The sequence below is a fragment of the Somniosus microcephalus genome, chromosome 19 (assembly GCF_052327205.1).
Source record: "Somniosus microcephalus isolate GS21.2 chromosome 19, FLI_Smic_1.0, whole genome shotgun sequence".
Classification (NCBI taxonomy): Eukaryota; Metazoa; Chordata; class Chondrichthyes; order Squaliformes; family Somniosidae; genus Somniosus; species Somniosus microcephalus.
The window spans coordinates 68,109,892-68,130,911 of NC_141005.1; the positions used below are offsets into that span (position 1 = coordinate 68,109,892).

Sequence of the window (21,020 nt, forward strand, 5' to 3'; positions counted from 1 at the left end):
AAAGCTGCAGAAGATTTTGCTTCATTCCTCAAATTTGCTATTCTGCCCAAGAAGTTATACACCTCCATATTCTGCATTCCACCTTTCTACAAAAAAGACAAGAGTCTACTAAGCAAGCAGACATCCAGGACATGTTTAGGAAAGCTTCCAAAAGAGTTGAAGCAGTGGAAGTGCCTGAAGAATCTGTTGAAGTGCATGATCCTGATGACCCAGCTGACATGGATATTCCTGATGAACCAGTTGACTTGGAATAAGTGTACAGTCAACCACAGTACTTTATACTGTACTGTACAGTCGTTTATAAGTTTTGTTTTACTGTTAAGTAATTAAAGAGTTATTGTTTACCCTCAACTGGCAGTACTGTACTTAATCAAGCATCTTCCACCATCCATTTAACACAACATTCTGTAGGTGAGTACCCAATCACTGTATACTGCACATTTCTGGATTTTTTTATTTATCTTTGTTAAAAATAGCCTCGGTAGATAACCCTCTCCGTCATCCGGAAATTTTGATAAATCGGCAACACGCCGGTCCCGTCAGTGCCGGATAAAAAAGAGTTTCCTGTACTTGCCTTGGAGGCAGTGCAACAAAGGTTCACTAGATTGATTCCTGGATGAGAAGGCTGTCCTATGAGGAGAGATTGTGTAGATTGGGCCTATACTCTCTGGAGTTTAGAAGAATGAGAGGTGATCTCATTGAAACATACAAGATTCTGAAGGGGATTGACAGGGTAGATGCTGAGAGGTTGTTTCCCCTGGCTGGTGTGTCTAGAACAAGGGGGCATAGTCTCAGGATAAGGGGTAGGCCATTTAAGACTGAGATGAGGAGGAATTTCTTCACTCAGAGGGTTGTGAATCTTTGGAGTATATTCAAGACTGAGATTGATAGATTTTTGGACTCTAGGGGAATCGAGGAATATGGAAATCGGGCGGGAAAGTGGAGTTGAGGTCGATGATCAGCCATGATCTTATTGAATGGCAGAGCAGGCTCGAGGAGCTGTATGGCCTACACCTGCTCTTATTTCTTATGTTCTTATATGTTTATCATATACCTCTCTTTTAAGCCTAATTTCTGCTAAAGATTCAATTTATCCATTGACCCACAGCCATTAATGCATCTTTTTTTACTCCTGGTTCGAATGTGTTTTGCCTGTACCTTCTGTATCTAGTGTCTAATTATCTCCAATTGCTAGACCGCTGTTTGCTCTGCCATTTTTTCCAACTGACTTAGACGAGGTCCCCTTTTATTTATTGAATTTAGCTCATTTTTAGTCCGACCCCTTTACCGTGACTTTTTCTTCTATTTTCAGTGCGAACCTAGTTAGGTTATATATAGTTACTATTTCCCAAGAGTTCCACCTTCACGTTCCTTACTTGTCCCGCTTCGATACCTAGAATTAGATCTAATACTGCATTCTTCCTTGTTTGTACTTGCAACCTACTGATTAAAGAAACAGTCCTGGGTGCTTTTTAAGAATGTCTCCCTATTTTAACTATAAAATGTTGTCTTACTTCCTATCACTGTAATGTCCTCCAGCCCGACAGTTTCCCTTCTCTACCACCCCCACCGTTTCCCCCCCCCCCCCCCCCCCCCCGCCCCACCCACCCAAGAACTCTCCATTTGCCTCACTCTGGACTTGTGATTCCTCTCTCCCGTTACCCCACGTCGTGCCTTCAGCTGTCTAGGTCTCACACTCTGGAATTATCTCCATAAACCCCTCCGCTTCTCCACCTCCTCTTCTCTTCTTTAAGACCCTCCTCAGAGCTTACCTATTTGAAGAAGCTGTTGGCCACCCCTTCTAATATCTTCTTTGTTGGCTCGGTTACATTTTTGTCTGATTATGCCTTTGAACCACCGTGAGACATTTTTACGTAAAAGGCACTCTATAAATGCAAGTTATTATCCCAATCTACCTTAGCATAGTTAGTCACATTACAGTATTATGGCTCTGTTAATATTGCAAAATTCTCTCAATTACCTATAAAATGTGATTGTGGTCTATAAAGTTGCTCCCAACTTGGTAATTAAACTCTTATTATTTCTTACCTCAATCCCGATAGAATCCATCTGAGCACCAACATCAATAAAAACTTTCCTTTCTATGGCTGTAATCATGTCATTAATAAGGCCACCACTCCACCCTTTTTTCCTATTCCATATCTTTTGGGAAACTTATAGCCAGGAATATTCAGCTGCCAGTCTTGCCTCAGCATAAGCCAAGTTTCTATCAAGGCTCCAGCATCATTTCCTTCCATTCTACTTAGTGACTCTAGTTCCCCAGAAGTGATTCCAAAGCCATAAAAATCTGACAATGTCCCTTCTCCATCTGTCAATCTACATGTTAATGTGTTCAGTCTGTTTCTCCCTAACTAGCCTAGCATGTGGCACCTGAAGTAATCTCAATTACTATATTTTTAAATCTTAGCACTTAATTGGGCTAACTCCCTTTGCAAGACCTCTTTCTTGTTTTCCCCTTTGTCCTTAGGTCCAATGTGAATCACTACTTCAGCTTACTCACATTCCCTTTCCAAAATCATCTTCATCCATTCCATATGTCCCCTACATAGGCACCAGGAAGGCAACACACAGTTTGAGACTTGTACTCACAGATGAAGAGAACGTGATCTATCCCTCTAATCATAGAATTCCCATAACTACTACTTGCCTTTTTCTCAACACTGTAATTTTTTTCCTCCCTCCCGCCCCTGCGTAACCACTTGTTTTGTAGTGTTGCTTGTGAATTTTCTTCCCTGTATTGCCGCACTTGTCTGCATCGTAGATATTCATCACTGAATCGCTGTTGGATAATTTCAGACCCTCAAGTGTTTACTGCACTACCTATACCTGACTCATCTCCCATTTTTCTCTCCCCATTGCCTGCATCATCCCCCCAGCCCAGCCCCCCCCACCCACTCCCCGCAGATATTTCCCTTCCCATCACTATTCCTCTCTGCCAGGTGACCACCTCTTGCACTGTGCATTCCAGGAACGTATAGTGTGGAGTGTGTCTGTCTCTCAAATTCAGTAACTTTGAGTTTGATTTATACACCAAATTGTGCACTAACACATGAACAGGAGTAGGCCATTCAGCCCCTCGAGCCTGTTCTGCCATTCAATTAGGTCATGGCTGATCTGCGACCTACTAACTCCATATACCTGCCTTTGGCCCATATCCCTTAATACCTTTGGTTAACAGAAAGCTATCAATCTCCGATTTAAAATTAACAATTGATCTAGCATCAGTTGCCATTTGTGGAAGAGAGTTCCAAACTTCTACCACCCTTTGTGTGTAGAAATGTTTCCTAACATCACTCCTGAAAGGCCTGGCTCTAATTTTTATGCTCCTAGTCCTAGAATCCCCAACCAGTGGAAATAGTTTCTCTCTATCTACCCTATCTGTTCCCCTTAATATCTTGAAAACTTCGATCAGATCACCCCTTAACCTTCTAAATTCTAGGGAATACAACCCTAACTTGTGTAATCTCTCCTCATAACTTAACCCTTGAAGTCTGGGTATCATTCTGGTAAACCTACGCTGCACTCCCTCCAAGGCCAATATATCCTTCCTAAGGCATGGTGCCCAGAACTGCTCACAGTGCTCCAGGTGTGGTCTAACCAGGGTTTTGTATAGATGCAGCATAACTTCTACCCCCTTGTATTCCAATCCTTTAGATATAAAGGCCAGCATTCCAGTAGCCGTTTTGATTATTTTCTGTACCTGTTCATGACATTTTAATGATCTATGTATCTGGACCCTCAAGTCCCTTTGGACATCCATTGCTTTTCACCGTTTAGAAAGTACCCTGTTCTATCCTTTTTAGGTCCAAAGTGGATGACCTCACATTTGCTTACATGGAAATCCATTTGCCACATTTTTGCTCATTCACTTAATCTGTCAATATCCCTTTGTAATTTTATACTTTCATCTACACTGCCTGTATAAAATCATACCATTGGTGGCATTGTAGAAAATACACTCGAATGACTGAGCATCCTAATACTGTTTAGGCAATAGCATAGTGGTTACATTACTCAACTACTAATCTAGAGTATGTGAGTTCAAATCCCACCATTTTGAATTTGAATTCAGTTTTAAAAATCTGGAAATAAAAGAAAATGCTGATACTAGTAAAAATGACCATAAAACGGTCAGATTGTCCTAAAAACCCAATCTATTCACTCATATCCTATAGGGAAGGAAATCTGCCGTCCTTACGCGGTCTGGCCTATATGTGACTCTACTCCCACACCAACATGGTTAACACTTAACTGACTTGCTAGGCCAGTTCATGGAGCAGTCAGTTGTATCAAACTGCTACAAAGATTAACTCCCCAGCTAAGAGCATTGTGGAAGCACCTTCACCACACAGACTGTAGTGGATCAAGAAGACGACCCACTACCACCTTCATAAGGGCATCTAGGGATGGGCAATAAATGCCAGCCTTGCCTGCGATGCCCTCATCCCGAGAATGTATTTTTAAAGGCAGACAGAGCTATTCATTGAAGCAAAGCAGAGAAATCTGAAGGAAACATCAGTTCAGTTTGTCCTTCTCAAGGAACAAGGTCTGAAAGGCTACTGTGGATGTAAACAGAAAAAGTAGGGCAATGAAAGCTTGTGTGTTTACCACAACTTGAAGATTGATACGGTAATATGAAAGAATAGAGGTTAACTGTTCTGTGTTAGTTATATAATTAACAAAACTATTCATCTTAGTATGTCTTGCGTCACATATCAAATACTGTACATTCATAGGTTTGTGTGAACTGCAACACAGTCGAAAACATTTAAATCAAAAAAATCCTTTCATATACCTTGACCCATTTACAATTCGCCATAGGAGAGCCTGGTCCCAGCACAGAGAATGAGTCTTTCACTCACCCCGCCCAGTCCCTCTCCTCTATCTATATATCTAGCTATAATATATTAAAAATCTTGCATTTACACACACATCCTATCAGCTTTTCCATTATAAATTCCTGTATCTACATTTCTAATGAAAACTACCCTAGCCGAGCTATAATTGCACATTCCCACCCAGTGAAGGCGCTGAATCATAGACATTTGCAGCACAGAAGGAGCCCATTCAGCCCATCAAAGTGCCACAACTGGTGGGAAACTATAATTACACCGTGACAAGTTTACATCGGCAGTTTCCATTATAAAAATTGTCCTATGTGTTTATAATGGAAATATAAAAATATAAGGACAGACTGTACAGCGGGACTGAACATCAACAGTACATCCTGGGCCAATTATCACCCTGCCCTCAAACCTTACTTCACCTGAAGACTACACTTAGTCTTGACTCCCTGTGTGCCACGCTATAGGAGAGGGACTAGTAATATATTAAAAATCTTGTATCTAGATGCGTTCCTTTATTTATTCAGATGTATAAGAAAAACTGCCACGGTAAATTTATTGGCCCTGAATTTTGCGGTCAGAGGCTTCCCGCGGGGAAATGCCCCCGATCCACAAATAAAATACCCGCGTACCTGGTGGTCTGGGGGGTACGGAGATTCGATGTCCTGGGCCCCTCCAGGTACCTGCGGGTAGAGGCCCACGTATCCCAGGGGCGCATGTAGTTCGTAATGTACAGAAACCCCATAAGCATGAATGGGAATACCCCAAAAAACACAGAAACATAGACATAGAAGATAGGAGCAAGAGTAGGCCATTCGGCCCCTCGAGCCTGCTCCGCCATTCAATGCGATCATGCCTGATCATCCAAATTCAGTGCCTGATCATCCAAATTCAGTACCCGGTCCCTGTTTTCTCCCCATACCCCTATATCCCTTTGGCCTTTAAGAAATATATCCAACTCCTTGAATATATTTAATGTATTGGCCTCTACTGCCTTCTGTGGTAGAGAATTCCACAGGTTCACCACTCTCTGGGTGAAGAAATTCCTCCTCATTTCTGTCCTAAATGGCCTACCCCTTATCCTTAGAATGTGACCCCTGGTTCTGGACTCCCTGACCATCGGGAACATCCTTCCTGCATCTAGTCTGTCCAGTCCTGTCAGAATTTTATAAGTTTCAATGAGATCCCCTCTCATTCTTCTAAACTCCAGCGAGTACAAGCCCAATCGACCCAATCTCTCCTCATACGTCATTCCTGCCATCCCAGGTATCAGCCTGGTGAATCTTTGCTGAACTCCTTCCATGGCAAGAACATCCTTCCTCAGATAAGGTGACCAAAACTGCACACAATACTCAAGATGTGGTCTCGCCAAGGCCCTGTACAACTGCAGCAAGACAACCTTGTTCCTGTACTCAAACCCTCTCGCTACGAAGGCCAACATGCCATTTGCCTTCTTAACCGCCTGCTGTACCTGCATGCTTACCTTCAGCGACTGGTGCACAAGGACACTCGGGTCTCGTTGCACTTCCCCTTCTCCCAATCTATTGCCATTCAGATAATCTGCCTTCCTGTTTTTGCCACCAAAGTGGATAACCTTGCATTTATCCACGTTATATTGCATCTGCCATGCTTTTGCCCAATCACCCAACCTGTCCAAATCATCCTGGAGTTTCTCGGCATCCTCCTCACAGCACACACGCCCACCCAGCTTTGTGTCGTCTGCAAATTTGGAGATATTACATCTAGTTCCCTCGTCTAGATCATTAATATATATTGTGAATAGCTGGGGCCCAAGGACCGATCCCTGCGGTACCCCACTAGTCACTGCTTGCCACTCGGAAAAAGACCCGTTTATTCCAGCTCTTTGCTTTCTGTCTGCCAACCAGTTCTCTATCCAAGTCAATACCTTTCCCCCAATCCCATGTGCCTTAACTTTACATGCTAATCTCTTATGCAGGACCTTATTAAAAGCCTTCTGAAATTCCAAATACACCACATCCACTGGTTCTCCCTTATCTATTTTACCAGTTACATCCTCAAAAAATTCCAGTAGATTAGTCAAGCACGATTTACCTTTTGTAAATCCATGTCACTGTTTTCCAAGTGCTCTGCTATTACATCTTTTATAATGGACTCTAGCATTTTCCCCACTACCGATGTCAGGTTTACCGGTCTGTAATTCCCTGTTTTCTCTCTACCACCTTTTTTGAATAGTGGGGTAACATTAGCTACCCTGTAATCCATGGGTACTGTTCCAGATTCCATCGAATGCTGGAAGATGATCAGCAAAGCATCAACTATTTCTAGGGCCACTTCCTTAAGTACCCTAAGATGTAGATTATCAGGCCCTGGGGATTTATCAGCCTTCAATCCCATCAATTTCCCTAACACCATTTCCCTACAAATACTGATTTCTTTCAGTTCCTCCCTTTCATCAGACCCTATGTTCCCCGACATCTCTGGGAGGTTATTTGTGTCCTCCTTTGTGAAGACAGAACCAAAATATGTATTTAATTGGTCTGCCATTTCTTTGTTCCCCATTATAAATTCCCCTGCTTCTGACTGCAAGGGACCTACGCTTGACTTCACCAATCTTTTTCTCCTCACATATCTATAAAAGCTTTTACAGTCAGTTTTTATGTTCCCTGCAAGCTTATTCTCATATTCTATTTTCCCCCTCTTAATTAATCCCTTTGTCCTCCTTTGTTGAATCCTAAACTGCTCCCAATCCTCAGGTTTACTGCTTTTTTTGGCCAATTTATATGTCCTCTCCTTGGATCTTATGCTATCCCTAATTTCCCTTGTTAGCCATGGTTGAGTCACCTTTTTTGTTTTATTGTTATGCCAAACTGGGATGAACAAATTCTGTAGTTCATCCATGCAGTCTTTGAATGTTTGCCATTGCCTATCCACCGTCAACCCTTTGAGTGACATTCCCCAATCAATCCTACCCAACTCGCGCCTCAGACCATCGTGGTTTCCTTTATTTAAATTTAGGACCCTAGTCTCTGAGTCAACTACATGTATGAATACATGTACGAATCAAATAAATAACAAAAAACCATTACATATTTAAAATTAATTAAAATGTCATTTAATTAAATATTTAAAACAAAAATAAAAATTTTTGAAAAATAAATTTAAATGTTTTAATGGGGCTAACAAACTTACCTTATTGCATAGGTTTTTTAAAACTCTTACGCTGGTAAAAGCAGGCCTTACGCTTGCTTTTACCAGGCGTAAGAATTTCACGGGCATTTGCTGGGCAGAAGTTAATAGCCCAACTCTCCGCCTGTGGATGCCCCTTTCCCGGGGATGTGGAGGATCTGTCCAGAAGATTCTTAACAGACCGCCAAGTTCCGGGTTATGCGGCTCTTATGGGCACGTTCGCACCCGTAGGGGCCGCAGATTATGGGCCATTGCTGTAATTATACCCTCCCACCAGTGGTAGCTCTTTTCCACATCTGTTTTGCGCCATCCAGTTCCTCTGTCTCTACTGCAGCGAAACTCCTATGCTTTAACTAGCTCTAGTTCTCTGCTTCCCAAATTGCTGTAAATTTTGCTATTTAACTATAAATAATATCAGATCAAAGTATTATCTAAAAAGGACAAAATGTATGACTTTAAAATGAGGGCTGAATCACTTCTGCGCACGTGGGTCCAGTTATTCCCTGAACTCTAATCCCATTTCCCTTGAAGACTATACTTGGTCTTGAGCCCCAATGTTTAATGCTACGGTGTAGGAGTGCTTGAACTCCTAACGAAAGTACTGAGACTGAAACTAGCAGTTAACCAAACGTGGTTTAATGCACTAGTAAAAGTTACAAACAAAAAACGCAGGAGAAACTCTACAGGTCTGTACACCAACTGGTTCCACGAGGACAGAGGGGGAACGCCTCTCCCCTCTGACGTCATCACGTCATCACGTTTCCCGCCATTGGGAACGTCACGTGACCTGCGTGATGACGTCATCGCGCTGGATCGCCATTTTACCGAACCCGCGCTGTTTATACAGAGCAAACACTTAAAGGTAACAAGCCCCTGTTAAACGCAATTATATACATTACTGCAAGAGTCTCTTGGTGGCTTTGCCACATACGCCCCCCCCAGAATTGTCTTTAATAAGGAAAGTCAATCGCAGAGGAGGTCGGACAAACCTGTTTGAACGACTCCTAAATTCCCGGAGAGGAAAACGCTGAGCAGCTGGTGAGCTGGAGGGGATAGCGGCCTGGTCAGGTGCGGCAGCAGCCGGCGGTTGACCCCTACGTGGTGACTGAGCGGGCTCGACTGGCTGTTCAAGGTCCAAGTGCGCGGGCTTGAGGCGATCGATGGAGATGTGGTCCGGCCTGCCCCCGAGGTTGACCAAAAAAGTCTTAGCCCCTGTCTGTAAAACCCGGAAAGGACCCGTATATGGAGGCTGGAGCGGGCTGCGATGGGCGTCTTGACGAACAAACAGGAATTTGGCCTTCATCAACTCCACTGGAATGTGGGAGGCAGGAAAACCGTGTTGCGACGTCGGAACTGGCCGGAAGCACTGGGCCGCTTCCCGGTGGGCTTCCCGCTGAGTGGCTGCGGACCACGGCTGTGTAGGGGACGGCAGGAATTCGCCTGGTACCCGGAGCGGCTGGCCGTAAACCATTTCCGCGTCCAAAGCCTGCAGGTCCTCCTTTGGCGCCGTGCGCAACCCCAGCTTAACCCAAGGCAGTTTATCGACCCATGCCGCGTCCAAGAGGCTGGCCCTGAGCGACGCCTTCAATGAACGATGAAAACGCTCACACAGCCCATTTGCCTGCGGGTGGTAGGCCGTGGTGCGATGGAGTTTGGTGCCTAAGGCTGAGGCCACCACGTTCCAAAGCTCAGATGAGAATTGTGGACCGCGGTCGGACGAAATATCCATCGGAACCCCAAAGCATGCTACCCATGACGAGATAAAAGCTCGAGCGACATCTGCAGAGGTGGTAGACGTCAGGGGAACCACCTCTGGCCATCTCGTGGTGCGATCTACCATCGTCAGAAGGTGTGTGAAACCCCGCAACGGCGGGAGTGGCCCCACAAGGTCGATGTGGACGTGGTCGAACCGACGTTCCGGTACCTCAAAGGTGGCGAAGGGGGCCCTGACGTGTCGTTGTACTTTGGCTCGTTGACAAACCACACACGTGTTCGCCCAGTCGCGGATGTCCTTGCGCATCCCTCTCCAGACGAATTTGGATGCTAGCAACTTCTGCGATGCCCTCCCACCAGGATGCGAAAGTCCGTGTATGGCGTCGAAAACTTTCCGAGGCCAGGTGGACAGAACAATCGGACGGGGGTCTCCCAAGGAGACGTCACAGAGTAAAGTGGTGGCCGCCGAATGGAACGGCACATCCTTCGGTTGAAGGCTGGCGGAGTCAGAACGAAAGGCTTGAGTGTCCGGGTCGGCAGCTTGGTCGGCCGCCATTCTCGCATAATCAATCCCCAACTGCACGGCTTGGACGGTGGCGCGGGAAAGGCAATCCGCTACCACGTTGTCCTTGCCGGCCACGTGCCGGATGTCAGTGGTAAATTCAGAAATAAATGTAAGCTGTCGCTGCTGTCGAGCCGACCACGGTTCGGCAGTCTTGGCCATTACGAATGTCAGCGGTTTGTGGTCGACAAACGCAGTGAAGTGGCGTCCTTCGAGCAGAAAACGAAAATGGCGAATGGCCAAAAACAACGGCAATAGCTCCCTGTCAAAGGTACTGTACTGGCGTTCGTGCCGTCGCAGCTGGCGGCTAAAAAACGCCAGTGGTTGCCACGTGCCATCGACCCATTGCTCTTGGATGGCCCCTATGGCGTAGCCCGACGCGTCAGTCGTGAGAGCGATGGTGACTCCTGGCAGGGGGTGTGCCAACATTGTCGCATTCACGAGGGCGGTCTTCGTGTCCCCGAAAGCGCGGTCCGTTTCCGGCGTCCAAACTACGGGCTCCTTTCCTGGCTTCCCTCTGAGGGCCTCGTAGAGCGGTCGCATGAGCTGTGCAGCCCTGGGAACAAAACGATGGTAAAAATTTACCATACCCAGGAACTCCTGGAGTGCCTTCACGGACTGCGGCCGCGGGAATGCGGCGATCACCTCCACCTTAGCCCAAAGCGGCATTGCCCCCTCTGAAGTGATGCGGTGGCCTAAGAAGTCGATTTGCTGCAGGCCGAACTGGCATTTGGCCGGGTTGACAATGAGGCCGTGCTGCTGAAGGCGACGAAAGAGAATGCGCAGATGCTTGAGATGGTCCTCCTTTGTGGCGCTGGCGATCAGTATGTCATCCAGATAGACGAACAAAAATTTGAGATCCCGCAGCACCGAATCCATTAGGCGTTGGAATGCCTGCGCCGTGTTTTTAAGTCTGAAAGGCATGCGGAGGAACTCGAACAGGCCAAAAGGGGTGATGACCACTGTCTTTTGGACGTCCTGGGGATGCACCGGTACCTGATGGTACCCACGGACGAGGTCGACCTTGGAGAAGATCGAATTCCCCGCCAAATGTGCGGAGAAATCCTGTATGTGCGGTATGGGGTACCGGTCGGGGGTCGTGACATCATTGAGGCGGCAGTAGTCGCCGCAGGGCCGCCATCCACCCCCGGGCTTAGGAACGATGTGGAGTGGCGAAGACCAGGGACTATTCGACCGGCGAATAATCCCCAACTTTTCCATGGCGGCGAACTCCGCCTTAGCAGCCGCGAGCTTGCTGGGCTCTAGCCGCCGTGCCCTGGCGTAGACGGGAGAGCCGGTTGTCGTTATATGGTGCTCCACCCTATGTTTGGCGGTCAAAGCCGAGAAGGTGGGCTTAGTCAGCTCTGGAAAGTCCCCGAGGAGGCGGGAGAAAACGTCGGGGGGGTGGCCGAGCGCAGGAGACCGAGACCGAGTGCGGTGCGACCGTGCCGCGCACACAGGGAATACAGTCGAACGCGGCAGTATGAACGAGCCGACGATTTTTTAAATCAACCAACAGGCCGTTGGCGCATAAAAAGTCGGCGCCTAGGAGTGCCTGTGAAATTTGGCACTGACGAAGTCCCATATAAAGCGTTGGCCACTGAAGCAGACCTGGACCCGCCGTGTCCCAAGTACGAATCGCACCCCCGTTGGCAGCTTGGAGGGGAGAACCACGCCTGCCGGACCGAAGGTCGAGGACTGACGCGGGAACGATGCTGCACTGCGCCCCTGTGTCGCACAAAAAACGACGGCCCGAGATGGAGTCGGTCAAATAAAGTAGTTTCCCGGAATCGCCGATCGCCATCGTGGCCGCGGGGCACGCCCCGGAGTCGGTGTTCTTGACGCGCAGTTGCTTGTTCGGTGTTTTGGGCACGAAACTGCAAGGCGGACGGCAGCTTCTGGCCTTCACACCAAACCGAGCGTGGTAATAACAGAAACCGGTTGTTGGAGGCATCGAGGCAGGGCCCTTTGGGGCGGGGCGTCTCGTGACGGCGCAGTATTGTTGTCGGACCGCGTATATTTTATCCGCCTCTTCGGCAAGCGCTATGCAATCCCCGGCGTCCGATCTGGCGAGGGCCGCCTGCACCTGTTCGGCAGTTGACTGAGGAACAGTTCGCGGAACAGGAAACATTGCGGTTCAGACCCCAGGAGTGTGAGCATCTGGCTCATCAACTCCGAAGGTTTGGAGTCTCCTAACCCAGGCAGCGTGAGTAGGCGGCATGCGCACTCTGCCTTCGTAAGGCCGAATTCCTGCATTAGCCGTGCCTTAATGGCGACATACTTGTCGGTGGCCGGGGGGTTCTCCAGTAGGCTGATGATCCTCGACGCCATCGAGCTGTCGAGTGCGGAGACCATGTAAAGATAACGGGTCTGATCCTGCACGATGTTGCGGAGCTCGAACTGCGCCTCAGCTTGTACGAACCAGGAAGCCGCCTGTTGTTCCCAAAATTGGGGGAGCTTCAAAGCCACTGCGTTGGCTTCCATCATGCCTTGCGTTCCGTTTCCGCCGCGAAGACCGTTCGCGAGGATTCGGGGTCACCAATGTAGGAGTGCTTGAACTCCTAACGAAACTACCGAGACTGAAACTAGCAGTTAATCAAACGTAGTTTAATGCACTAGTAAAAGTTACAAACAAAAAACGCAGGAGAAACTCTATACAGGTCTGTGCACCAACTGGTTCCACGAGGACAGAGGGGGAACACCTCTCCCCTCTGACGTCATGATGTCATCACGTTTCCCGCCGTTGGGAACGTCACGTGACCTGCGTGATGACGTCATCTCGCTGGATCGCCATTTTACCGAACCCGCGCTGTTTATACAGAGCAAACACTTAAAGATAACAAGCCCCTGTTAAAGGCAATTATATACATTACTGCAAGAGTCTCTTGGTGGCTTTGCCACAACGGCACAATTAAGCTAGGTTTACAGAATACAGGTCTGAAATTTACACGCTTTGATCAAGGTTAGAGATGAGAAAAAAATATCCCCCCGCACTACAGAGGAAAATATAAGGCTTCAAGACCATTCTGGCCACTTATTGCCTTGGTCGATTTGGTGGAGCCGAAACAGAAGCTGCCTTGATGTGGAGCAGCAGCTCTTAAATAGTTGCTGCTTTCTTGATATTTCCACCCCGCCCCCCCCCCCCCACAATCAGCACATCCTGTGCACATGATAAACGTGATGGGAGTGTACGCAAATGATGCGCAACAGCTGCGCTCACTGAATCCAGCAAAATCACCTCTTCCTTCCAGTAGTGCAGAGTCTTGTGGGAAAGTGGCAGCCTCGGCACCATTTCACCCAAGGTCTCTGAATCAGCCACCTACTGTGGGTAGAATAACATTTCACTCCTAACGCCATAGCTAGCTCCATGGTGGGGTTCCGCTGCAAAGTGTTTCTAGTTTAAAACATAACTGGCTGATGTCTCGGCGAGTGTTTATGTAGTTGGATGTACCGTGAAACCTGGTGTTTAGGTTGCACCTTCAAGCATATTTGTACGTCGCTGAATATATGCAGTATGACTTGTACATCAAATCCACCTTAAATCTTGAGCTGATGCCCTCTTCTGATGCAACATAATGTAAATAATTTGTTCTCTACTGCTGCAGTATAAAAATGACTGAGTTAGTGTGCAATCCAATGTAGCGAATAAGCAGGTGTTCATCCCAGCATAATCTGTCAGCATGGTATCCCCAAAACTACTGCTTTGTCTTACTAATGTGTACATTGTGTGACTGTTTTAGTTCATAGGAAACAAGCCAAGAGAGCAGCATGAGATCACCCTCTCGTGTGTCAAAATCACATTTTCGAAAATAATGGATTTGATGGAACCATTGTTGCTCCTTCCCACAGGCACATTACTCCACGGGGAAAGTCTCTGCTTCCTTCACATCCACAGCAATGATGCCAGAAACTACGCATGAAGCAGGTAATTGGATTAGTTTTTTCCAGTTACTCTAAATAATGGGTTCAAGTCTCTCTTAGTTAGGAGTGTCAAAGTTGGAGGCTACTCGCCACTGTCTTGCCACTTATCCAATTAAAACCAGAAGGTGCTGTTTAATTAGCACACACAGAGCTCAGTGGTCATGTGCACCTCTGCACGACAATATCTGAAGGTTAAGATTGAGAATATTGATTATCAGCCCACTTAAAATAAACAGAACATTCCAGCTCAGTAAAGAGATGTTGGATTTTGAGGTTTATGTCAAGAATGGAGTGAAGAATAGGCAGCAAGCTAGAACAGTACTGCAAACATGGGATTTTAGATTTAATAACTTCGCACTGTTACTTCAATGCATGCAATTTGCAGATATAAAAGAGAGGAAACAACAATCTAACTCCCACCCTTTTTTACCTCATGAATCACACACAGCAAAACACTGCAAAATCAAAGTTAATTAAATTTAGTGTTGATATTGCTGCTAGAATAGTTTCTTGAGGTTAAAGTTCTTAAAACAGTCCTAACCTTTTTTAGGTTTGACTGTAAAATTTGAGGACACAGTCTGAAAAATAATCATACGGTATGATGATGTGCAGTTACACAAAAGTGGGCCTATATAATTTGTGGTCATTTGCAGTATGATTCACTGGTTTCAAACTTTTCTGTATGGGAGAAACCATTCTAGACAACCAGGGAACCCCTGGTCTAACCTCTGAAAGACTGCATCAACTGCCCAAAAGAAAAAACTACTACAGGTAGACTACCCTTTATCCGGACTTCCGAAAACCGAAACCCTCTTCGTTCAGCGTAAGTCGTGCATACGACTTACGCTGAACGAAAAAACCGAAGGTTTTTAGAGGGTTCCGGTTGCGGAAGTTTGGATAAAGGGTAAGTCGTGCGCACGACCCCCCGCCGACCCCCCCCGCCAGCCCCGACAACCGCCAGCCGCCGACCCCGCCAGCCTCGACAACCGCCGACCCCGCCAGCCCCGACAACCGCCGACCCCCCCCGCGGACCCCGCCGGCCCCGACAACCGCCGGCCCCGACAACCGCCGACCCCGCCAGCCGCCGACCCCCCCGCGGACCCCCCCGCGGACCCTGCCAGCCGCCAGCCCCGACAACCGCCGACCCCGCCAGCCGCCGACCCCCCCGCGGACCCCGCCGGCCCCGACAACCGCCGGCCCCGACAACCGCCGACCCCCCCGCGGACCCCGCCAGCCCCGACAACCGCCGACCCCCCGTACCCCGCCGGCCCCGACCCCCGCCGACCCCGACTGACTTACGCTGAGCGTCAGCGTAAGTCGTGCGCACGACCCCCCCGCGGACCCCCGCCGACCCACCTTCCGAAATCCGAAATTCTCCTTTATCCGAAACTCGGCTGGTCCCGAGGTTTTCGGATAAAGGATAGTCTACCTGTATTGCAGCAGAAAATGTTTCATATATACAGCGACAGAAATAATGTGTTAGTAAGTAATCCAAAACAGAAGAATCTAGAAATTCAATGAACTTGTGGACCCTGTAGGTTCCAGGGACACCTGTTTTAAAAACTGATAGTATGGTTGTGAAAGTCGAGCAGAAACCTTGTATGTGTCAACCTGGCTTAGTTGGAAGTGAACAAAGGAGCAGGAGTAGGCCATTCAGCCTCTCGAGCCTGTTCCGCCATTCAGTTAGATCCTGACTGATCTGTCTCTTAACCCCATTTACCCATCTTGGGCCTAGAAATTCATTGACGCCACTTTTGGGGCGCTAAAGTGGGGCGTCCGCTAAAGTTTGCGGCCGCCGCCAAATCGATGCCACTTCTCCGATATTCATTAGCTTCACCCTAGGAGTTCGGGCGAGCGCTAAAACTGCTGCTGGACGCCTCTCTTTGGGCGCTAAGCCGGAGGTGGTGATCGATAGCGCCGAGGCCGGGCGCAGCGCAGGTGCGGCCATCTCGTGATTGACAGCAGACACCCTGGCGCCGGCCAGCTCTTAAGGGGGAAGGGTCGACTGTGTCTGCTGCCACGCCCTGGATAGTGGAGCCCTCCAGCTAGGCCTGAACACTGCTGCTGGACCCAAATAGCGCCTGAAGACATGGAGAAGGCCCGTGAACGTGCGCAGCGCTTCTCAGAGCGTGATCTGAGTGTGCTGATTGCTGCTGTGGAGAAGAGGCGCCATGTTTTGTACCCGGACAATGGCAAGAAGGCGACGGTCCGCGTCTACAGGAGAGCCTGGAGGCATGTCGCCACCAAGCTGTCAGCCAACAGCGACGTCCCCAGGACCGGTGCCCAATGCCGCAAAAAGTTAAATGACCTCACGCGCATTGTCAGGGTGAGTACCCTTTCCAGTGACCTCCTCATCCTTGCATGTGCACCTCACGTTATGGGCAAAGGGACCTGAAAGCTCTAATGGCCAGCCTTCATCCAGCAGCTATGGGACAGGCATGAGCATCAATTGCACATTCTGCACTGAACACACTGGTCAAGCTATTCCACCATGGGAGGCATTGCACACCAGATCATGGCGACACACTGGCCAGGCTATTCCACCATGGGAGGCATTGCACACCAGATCATGGCGACACACTGGCCAGGCTATTCTACCATGGGAGGCATTGCACACCAGATCATGGCGACACACTGGCCAGGCTATTCCACCATGGGAGGCAGTGCACACCAGATCATGGCGACACACTGGCCAGGCTATTCCACCATGGGAGGCAGTGCACACCAGATCATGGCGACACACTGGCCAGGCTATTCCACCATGGGAGGCAGTGCACACCAGATCATGGCGACACACTGGCCAGGCTATTCCACCATGGGGGGCAGTGCACACCAGATCATGGCGACGCACTGGCCAGGCTATTCCACCATGGGAGGCAGTGCACACCAGATCATGGCGATACACTGGCCAGGCTATTCCACCATGGGAGGCAGTGCACACCAGATCATGGCGACACACTGGCCAAGCTGTTCCACCATGGGAGGCAGTGCACACAAGATCACGGCGACACACTGTACTTAGAGGCCGTCCTTTCTCTTGCAGGCCAAGCTGGCGAATAATCGCAAGAGCCGGACTGCGACCGGGGGAGGCCGACCCCATATCCAGCCACTCACCGACCTGCAACATCGCGTGGAGCGCCTCATGGGTGGCCGGGTGATTGGGCCCGTTGCATGTGGAGATGCCGACCCTGTTCTGGGCAGCAATGGTAAGAACATCACCTTTTGCACCTCTCTCGTCCCACTTGCGCATCAGATCTACATCCTTTGCCACTGTCCGACCAATGCGCTGAATGCCACCACTCCTGCATCCCGCACTGACGCCCTCTCCTCACTCTAAAGCTAATCTTGTGCCTTCCTGCTTTCAGATGGTGAAGAGGAGGTCCCTGAACTTGCCAGTGACAGACCCTCCGAAGAGGAGCAGGAGGAGGAGCAAGAGGAAGGCGGCCCATCAGGGGAACCCTCAGCCGCGGCCACCCAGGCCAATGTAGGGGACACGTCTTCCCTGGAGGGCAGCGTGGCGGAAGTGTCGAAGGGGAGGGGAGCTCCTGGGACCTGCGGGCTGCAGAAAGGCGGGAGGGGGGTGGAAGCTTGGCGGCCTTCTCCCCAGAGGGGGGAAGCGTCGGAGGGGAGTCCAATTGCTGGGCCCAGCGGCCTCCAGCAATGCAGGAAGGGTCGGCCAGCTCGGCGGCCTTCTCCCCAGAGGGAGAGTCCGGCCTCCAGTCAGGAGATGCTCTTCGCCGAGGAGATGGAACGCCTCGAAGACGTGTCCGCGGACTCGGAGCGCCGGCACACGGAGCTCATGGCGGCAGTGGCACGGTTGCCTGAGTCCATCGATTCCCTCTCTCGGAGTGTGGCCGAGTTCGGGCCCTCAGAGGCCACCAGTCGGGCGGAATACCGGGCAGATCAGGCAGCGAGTCGGGCGGAATTCGGGGCAGCTCTGTCAGCGACTGGCCAGGTGATCAGTGGTGCCGTCCAGTCACTGGCTGCTCTGATGCGGTCAGTGAACAGGTCAACACGGGCAGTCACTGCTGCCACACTCGCTGTGTCAGCCAGGCATCGCCAGGGCACCCGGCGCGCTGCAGCAGCACAGCAGTCTGTCCCTCGGCAGATTGGTGCGCATGCTGCAGTGCTGGCCCGGGCGAGTGCCAGTGTCTCAGGTGACCAGCGAGCGCCTGCCATCCGCCAGCTTGCCGCCATTCCTCCAGCCGCCACTGCCAGTCCCCCAGTGGAGCTGCCAGGAGCTGCTGCAGCGACTGATGCTGGCCAGCCGCAGCTGCAGCAATCAACAGCCGCCCGCTCGACGGCCAGACCTCGACTAGGCCGACCCCCAAGGGCATCTGCCGTCACGACATGTGCCCCTCAGGAGCCTGCCCCCAGCCTTGCAGCAGCCAATGGCCTTACTTTGAGGCGGAGCAGCAGGGCGGGCAGGGGCCACCCAAAGATGGCCAAGGCATCGCCCTAGCGGGCCAAATAGTCGAATGTGTGGCCATTTGCATTTGTTTCTTGAGGCCGAGAACTGGATGTTTGTTTTTTGAAGGCCGATGATGTGATGTTTGTTTTTGACGAAGGCCGAGAATGACGGCCATTTTAGTTGCCCTATTTTGTTAATCCTCTCCAGATTGTGGGAGCGAGTAATGTGTTTGAGTGTTTTTTGGGGGTTTCGTCTGTTTTTGGTTTTCATGTGGGAAGGGCCCAGAGTTTGTACAATAAACCATTTTATTTATTCACATTGTCCATGTTTGATCTTTGAAGTGTTTGTTGCCTTAACCGGCTGAGGGCTTGCGGAGCGGCTGCAATCATGTTCTATCATTGGCACAAGCCATTCCCTGACAGGGGGCCTAGAAGTGACGTTCAATAAGCCACCGACGGGCGGCCCTTGGACCTTGTGCCTCCCTCCTGGGCTGGTACTCCTCGTCCTCATCGTCCTCCTGCTCCTCCTCCTGAGGTGGTGGTCCAACGTGAGGTGGCAGTGCCTGAGTCCTGCGGATAGCCAGGTTGTGCAGCATGCAGCAAACGACGACGAATTGGGAGACTCGATCCTGCGAATACTGGAGGGCTCCCCGGAGCGATCGAGACAGCGGAACCGTTGCTTGAGCACGCCGATTGTTTGTTCTATGAGGTTCCTCGTCGCTTGATGGCTCTCGTTGTATGCCTCTTCAGCAGGGGTCGTGGGCGCGCGGAGCGGGGTCATGAGCCAGGTACACAAAGGATAGCCTTTGTCCCCGATAAGCCATCCTCTTGGGGGAGGCTGTGCCTGGAACATGTCAGCCACAGTTGTCTGTCGCAGGATAAAGGCATCGTGGCTGCTGCCTGGAAAGCGGGCATTGACAGCTAGGATGCGCTGCCTGTGGTCACACACCAGCTGTACATTGAGGGAATGGTAGCCCTTCCGGTTGCGGTAATCCTCGGCATGCTCAAGAGGTGCCCGCAAAGCCACATGCGTGCAGTCAATGGCGCCCTGCACCATGGGGAAGCCCGCTATTCTTGCAAACCCCACTGCACACTGCTGCTGCTTGTCCAGGGTCATGGGGAAGGAGATGAATTGATGTCTCCTTCTGAAAAGGGCTTCGGTCACCTGGCGGATGCAGCAATGCACGGCGAACTGGGAGATGTTAGCGATGTCCCCAGCAGCGGATTGGAAGGAGCCGGAGGCATAGTAGTTGAGAGCCACCGTCACCTTCACTGCCACCGACAGAGACGTCCTGCGCATCAGCTGTGGCTGCAGATCTCTCTGAAGCAGCCGGCAGATGTCTGCAACCACCTCCCTTCGGAATCGCAGCCTCCTAACACACATCGCGGCAGACATGGTCAGATAGGAGGTCTGCTGGCAGTATACCCTGCGTGGGTAAGGCCTCAGTTGGCGACGCCTGTTGCCCCCTCTGCGTCTAGCCAGGGCTGCCACTCTCTCACGGCGTCTGTAAGCCCTTCTGGCATAAGGCTGAAATTCTGCGTTGCCACCCAATGCAGCCCCCATTATATGCTGGCAAACACTGAGCTCTGAATGAAGGCAAAGATAATTGGTAAGCTCTGGCCTGAGCCAAAAATACCTGTCCAAGTGTTGGTCCAAACCAGTAAACTCTCCTCCTTGGTCTCTGTCCAAAAAACCGTTGCACAAGAGTGAATGCTGCAAAATGGCTGGCCTTTATACTGCTGGGTAAGTGCCCTTTAATTTGCGCTCCCCGCGGCCCGGCTGGGCTGTGTACCGTTCCACTTCACAGTCGCTCGGGCCGCCCGGCGCACAATGGGCCGGCGCGAGTGAAGTTCCGGTTCAGGGCGCACAAAAGGCGTTGCACTAGCAAATGACGTCATGATGTGCGCGCGCAGCAGGGCGCGCGCTAAGACTTTGCGCCGGCGCTAAATGTGTACTGAAGTTGGGGCGAGGCGCAGATCGCGCTGCGCCCGGCCGCTAAGCGCCTAGCGCTCGAAATCTTCTACTCCTAAGGCGCTAACGGCTGCCGTGCCCAACTGAATTTCTAGGCCTTGGTTCCATATCCCAGAATACCCTTACCTAACAGAAATTATCAATCTGTGTTTTGTAATTTTCAACTGACCTCGCCTCAACAGTATTTTTTTCCACTCTCGCCACTGAGGGTTCAAAACCCACTAGAGACTTGAGCACATAATCTAGGTTGACACCGATGGAGTGCTGTATTGTTGGAGGCAATGTTCCTTTGAAGTTGCGTGGCCGCGCAGGTGAGAAGTGCCTGTGAGGGCCAGCGCAGGCCACTCACCGGCTTTTGCATTGTAAATACCAGGCATGCACAAAATTTAAATGGGCCATGCAGCAATTA

General features: G+C 50.1%; 1 protein-coding gene across 2 annotated transcripts in view; it reads left to right on the top strand.

Moving 5' to 3' along the window:
* ppil2 (peptidylprolyl isomerase (cyclophilin)-like 2) overlaps positions 1 to 21,020 on the top strand; it is a 189,277-nt gene that overhangs the window by 135,172 nt on the left and 33,085 nt on the right. For both annotated transcript variants that reach the window (XM_085961988.1, XM_085961989.1), the window contains one exon: positions 14,158 to 14,233. In XM_085961988.1, the coding sequence (XP_085818114.1) occupies positions 14,158 to 14,233 (76 nt within the window). The remainder of the gene's footprint in view (positions 1 to 14,157; positions 14,234 to 21,020) is intronic.